Source organism: Paramormyrops kingsleyae, chromosome 1 (assembly GCF_048594095.1).
Source record: "Paramormyrops kingsleyae isolate MSU_618 chromosome 1, PKINGS_0.4, whole genome shotgun sequence".
Classification (NCBI taxonomy): Eukaryota; Metazoa; Chordata; class Actinopteri; order Osteoglossiformes; family Mormyridae; genus Paramormyrops; species Paramormyrops kingsleyae.
Genome location: NC_132797.1, coordinates 53,117,040 through 53,123,039, shown reverse-complemented (window position 1 = coordinate 53,123,039; position 6,000 = coordinate 53,117,040). Strand labels below are relative to the sequence as shown.

The window sequence follows — 6,000 nt, the reverse complement described above, 5'->3', positions numbered from 1 at the left end:
AATTTAATCATGAAACTTGAAAACAAATATTTCAAGGCTTTTTAACTTAATGGGGTTGTTTTATGGAGAAATAATATTTTTGACTCAAGCCAACTATTATCACTAATTTTCACTCAACAAGAGACGTTTGAGTTTAACTAACTAAAGTCAGTTGTTATATGAACTAACAAAATTTGTTTAGAAGTTGCATATTACATATTTGTCTATTCAAAGTAAACTAATGACTTTACAACAAAACATTCAATTCAAGCTTAATTAATCAAAATAAAATGCTTTAACTAACTTTAATTTTTACTAATTAGGTTGAATTAACTGTAGTTTGTCAACAGGTTCCACACAAATTACTTCAGTAAACTCAACTCAACATTTGTTAGTTCCTTTATTCACCAACACAAGGGTTTATCAAATTTTGTTTTACAAAAGGAAAAAAAACTGTTAAACATACCCATGAGTGGCAGCATTGATATTTGGTTATCTTTACCTTTAAAAAAAATAAATAAACAACAACTCTGGACACTGCATGCCACCCAGAACAGTGGTGCATGTCACAAAAAAAAGAGAAAAGGTAATAATCTTTCAAGTGTTTTTTCAATTAACTGATTTCAAGTGCAAAGCAGGCCTTTATGTTAATGCCACAAATTTTTAAGTGCTCAACATTGGTTCACTCATACAGTTTTTTAAGCATCTGTAAACACTTCACATGAAAAAGAAATGTCACCCAGAACATGTGCATGTCACACCACTATCCAACATCAAATGGAGTGATGGTGGCATCACCTCCCTCAGCATTAATGCTGTAGAAAAAATAATAAAAAATCTGGACACGCTTCACATGACAAAGAAACATGTCACCCAGAACAGTGGTGCGTGCCACACAAAAAAGAAAGAAAGAAAAAAAGGTATGTAAACTTAAGTGTTTTTCAATTAAATTGTTTCAAGTGCAAAGCAGGCCTTCATGTTAAACGCACACATGCTCAATGTTCACTCATACAGTTTGTTTTTAAGCATCTGTACCTTGGTTGAGAGTCTGGTAGTATCCAGCTGGAGGAAGATTTTCTGAAGCACCTCAAAGAACGTTTTCAGTTCCTGAGGATAACTGAGGTTCATTGCATATATGACACCCATTAAGAGTGCACATGCAGAAGCGATGTCTCCCAAGCCCTGAAGCACTTCAACACCCTCAATCACTATTCCAACATCAACTGGAGTGTTGGTGCCATCCCCTCCCTCAGCATTAATACTGTAGATGCCAAAGACAACTTGTTCAAGGTCCCTCTGGGCAGCACTGCCATCTGAATCCTTTCCACACACACAAGACAACAATGAAATCACCAGCCAATTACATAATTCCAAAGAACTCATTTGCATTGCAATTTTCTCCAAAAATAGTGCTTTACTAACTTGATTTCTCACAATTTATACACTCACTGGCCACTTAATTAAGTACACCTGTATGACCTAATGTCTTCTAATATAGCAACTCTGCCATAAATCGTGATTTCGGTCTAGACCAAAATTGCCATTCCTAAAAGCCACATCCCACAATGCTGCATGGATATTGTGATATAATTAAAAGCCGTAGGATACTGTTACTGCTGCAGTAATTGTTAGTATTACCTACCAGATACTCTTGGAAGAGACTGCTTGGATCTTCATTTAGATAGATACAAAGTGCCCTGAGGAGGCACTCCCTCTTCTTTTCAACAGTTTCATTCTAAATAGGAAAAAAGCAGCATCAACATAAATACAATAAACCTATTACACTTTTAAAATTATTGGAAATGGGTGAAACTTTAACTATAAAAGTAGGCACATGTACAATGACCATTTACTGTACTTATACAAACATTATCAATGGTTATGATAATGTTCAATGATTACTTAATTACAGAATACACTGAAGTAGGGCTGTCACGAAAACTACTCTTTGTTGTGCAATATTTTGCACTACAATTAATTGAGATAAATGAAATTATTGCCATTTTAAGACCTTTTTATGCCACTGATTGCACAATGACTGTATAATGATAAAATAACATTATAATGCAAGTACTCTTTCAAAGAACATTTTATTCGTAAGAATATTTAGATACTGGAATGAGAAATGTGAACAAATATACCTTATCCTCTAATGAAATATTATCAGTGGCAATAATCGCAGCACCAAAAACGATCACGCTCCTTTACATATATCATGCGAAAGGTCAATATATTGACCATTGCGACAGGCCTATACTCCCAATTAGAGAAAAAAAGTGAAAAGGGAAGCTTTTTGAGGAAACTGCAGAGTGAATGATCAGCGTGTTGGTGGTACTATGCAATAAGAGTAGTTCTGTTCTTTTGTTGCTTGTAACTTTGATTGGTCCTTCTGAATGTCACTACATAAGTTTCCTCAAAATTCTGGTTATTTATCCATAGTACGTAGTGTAAATGCAAAATAGAAATTTGTTTAAAGGGAAAAAATTCGCTGTTAATCTCAGAAGCTTTGTGAAATACAATCAAATAAATTTTAGATTCATATGCGGTGCATTTGCAGATGTTATTGGTTTCTGACAAATGGCAACACAGACTAGACCAAATTTACTTATTCCTAAATGTGTTCTATAAAGAAGAACACTATACCTGTGCAGTCGGGGCAAAGGTGAGGTCAATTTTCTTCCCTTTAGATCCACCCGTCTTCTTCAGCACTCTGATGAGCTGATCAGCATGGTGGTCAAGTTGTGCAAAAAACGTTGTGATGAGGGGAACAGTGGTAATCCTTAAAAATTCTGCTTCCACCTTTAAATAAATGTACACAAAGAACCTGTCATTGGTGTATACTAATATTTTAGTAAAAATACCATGTAACATGATGTTACTGTATTCTATAATTCTTTCACACTATCATTTGATGCATTATATAACATTGATTATGGATGTTTTAAGAAGCAGTTTATACCTCAGGCACAGTAAACAGTCCTGGCCATCTGGTCTTGAACTCTGCAATCATGGGTTTGTCCCTGACTACCTCCTGTCTCCTATACGCAAAGGTCTTGGCTATCTTCTCCTTGATAACTGCATTGTTGCGTCTTTTTTTGACCTCGGACAACAGTGACACTCTTTCGCCTTCAAGGCTGTCCTGGGTCTCTCCAGCAGGATAGGGGGGGCAGAAATTTACTTCTGCCTTTCTTGGTTTTTTAACGTTATAGGCCGGCTGGCACTTATCTGCAGGTTTGTTCTTGAGGGAATTAATGCTCATCTCTGGGCAGCCCAAGTTTCTTAGCTTTGTCCTATAGTTAGCCATCTTGTACTTGAGGCTAATTTTCCATCCATAGTAACCACTAGAGGATCCTTGTTCCCTCAAACATGGGTGAGCTTTGATTAAAGCTTCAGCAACAGATTCTATTTCCAAATTTGAAGGATATGCCTTGAACTTAATTATTTGCTCAACCAGACTTTCCAAGATGTCTGACTTCAGTTTGTGGCCGGGGTTTAGGAGAACTCTGCTTGACATGAAGGCCTGGTTTGCACTTTGAAGTTGCATCTCCACATCATATGGAAATGTAGGTATTTGAAAGTCTGTAGGCCACTGCGATCGAGCAATTGCTGAGTCAGGGGAGGGGAGTATGATTGTGTCATTAGAGGATGAAGATGTGCCTTCACCACTCTGGTTCAAACAGCCTTGACTGACATCTGAAGCATCTGACAATGAGATGACTTTCACTGTACTCTTGTCTTGTATATCACTAATTTGACTAAGGTTTACAAAGTTATTATCAAAGTCGCTGTCCATGTACTGGAGTCTAATGTCCCCCTCTATATCAAACTGACGTTTGATCTCATTTGAAAGATCGTCCACAGACTTTGGCATGCCCGATTCTATGGTCAACTTTTCAGCATTATTAGCACCAAAGACAATCCGCAGTTTCACAGGTGCGGCCATCATGCAAATACTTCAACCTAAAAAAAAGGAAAAAAAAAGAATAAAGTCAAATTTGAGACAAAGATGTTAGAATGGCAAGTGAAGCTAAGGTTGCTGTAGGATGGAAAAGATGTGCCCACCTTAACAGCTTAAATTGCTTCTGTTAGCAGTGTTCGCTTCAGACCACTGTAATTAAAGCAATTCTATACAACTGCTTTGCCATGATGCTTGAATGAGACTTGATATTTGCTCCAAAATGTATGTAAATACAAAATCTTTTGTACTGTGTATTTACTGTGGTTAAAGAGTGTCAAATGTTTCGAATACTATCTGCTACTGTTTCCACATTTCAGACTAAATATCAACAAAATTCAACTGTGATCAAACACCACCAAATTCCTGCTACTACAGTGTGCACCAGTTCAGTATCCCTTAACTACGATAGACTTTCACATCCAGCCAGTGACAAGATGTTCATGCATGCACTGAAACAAGTCATTATACAGACTTGTACACACAAGTGAAAAATTAGTGTTAGGTGGTCATGCTAGTGATAATTGTACATTTAGAAAGGTTAGTAACAAAAGCTGTTTAAAAACACCTACTTCTGATATAAGGATATCTTTTAAATGTAACCAGTCTGAGTGGCCCAACGAAGTAGTCATGTAGTGGGTACTTCTCTGGCAGGGCATCATGTGCTATCAGGAACATTTTACCAGTTGGACATGGTTGCAGTTCAAAGGCCCGGTAGTGCTCCCTAAACCAAGCTGAGAACTTCTTGACTATGAAATTAACTGTATCCTGAAGTACACATATCCTAATTATCTGTCCAAATTCAGGCAGTCCATCAGTAAATTCACAGATTACTATCATTCCGGTTCTATAGCAGATCCCTTTGCAATCTGCACTTTTAGCCATGTCTACTTCTGTTATGCTTGGGTACATCTGCTGGATAGGCAATAATACTTCATCTTTTAGCACCTCAAGAGGAACTCTTGATGCACCTGAAACTTCAAAGCCAGGTTTACGTGGAGTCGATGAGTGTAAGTGATAGGCAATCATCAGCTGGTGTTTCTTTGCCAGTGTTAAAGCAACATTCTTGAAACACTTGGTATGATGAGCAACATTTTTAAAAAACCTGTGTTTACCCTCAAATCGCATGGTCCACAGGCCAACCAAAGGGCCAAAACACCGGATCATGTGAGGGTAATGCTCCAAGTAGTGATGTTTTGGCAAAAGTCTCTGATTAGGAAATGCTTCTTGGTATTTCTGCCTGTGATCAGAAATTTTGCACTGAAGATATCCAATGGATTCTTCTGTATGTACCTGGGCAACAGCAAGTTCCACTATCTCTTTTAAATCCAAGATAATCTCCCACACTGACTCCCCTTCAGGTATAACATCTCCAATCATGAAAGGCAACAACCTTAAGAGAGTCCAGTTTTCAGCAGCATTGCCACCAATTGTGTTGTTCTTTTTAAATGACTGTGGCACAATATGGGGACGGTTTGTTTTATCATCTCCCTTGTAGGGGAAACTGAGGATTACCTTATTTAGAGTATCCAAAGAAAAGTATTTTTTGGACATTAACATACGCAGACACTGTGCAAGTTCCACTGGAACAATACCCTCAAACAGATCATGGAGTATGTCAGGAGGATATCCAGTTGTGACATCAAAATGAGAAAGATTCTCTGTCAGCACACATGCCCTTTTTACTCCAACACAAGGTTTTCCACTCTCCTCTGCACTTTTCACATGTTCATTGTGGCTTTCTTTAAATCTTAGAATAAAATCTCCTGACAGAACCTGCTTGGACTGAAAGTCACTGAAACTCCCTGTGCAAAATCGACAAACATAGTGTCCAGAAAAATTCTCTACAAAGCCTGCAAGCCCATGGGCACCCAGATTGTCCGCAACTACACACTGTACTGTGCCTTTAACATTTTTTCCAATCTGTGAGACAAATACTCCATGATTTTCCAATACAACCAAATCATGCAAGAGAGGTTCAAGCACTTTACCATATCCATAAATTTTGATATGGCTACTTTTACACAGCAAAGCCAAATAGATGGATGACAAAGAGGACTGCTGAC

At 37.7% G+C, this 6,000-nt stretch overlaps 1 protein-coding gene across 1 annotated transcript; it reads right to left on the bottom strand.

Moving 5' to 3' along the window:
• Positions 1 to 277: 277 nt before the first annotated feature.
• LOC140577636 (uncharacterized) lies at positions 278 to 3,876 on the bottom strand. The gene is made up of 4 exons (XM_072700825.1): positions 2,939 to 3,876; positions 2,623 to 2,778; positions 1,622 to 1,714; positions 278 to 1,299 (listed from the first exon to the last, which is right to left on the bottom strand). Exons 1-4 carry the CDS (start codon positions 3,848 to 3,850, stop codon positions 982 to 984), a joined length of 1,479 nt encoding a protein of 492 aa, XP_072556926.1. The 5' UTR covers positions 3,851 to 3,876; the 3' UTR covers positions 278 to 981.
• Positions 3,877 to 6,000: the final 2,124 nt, after the last annotated feature.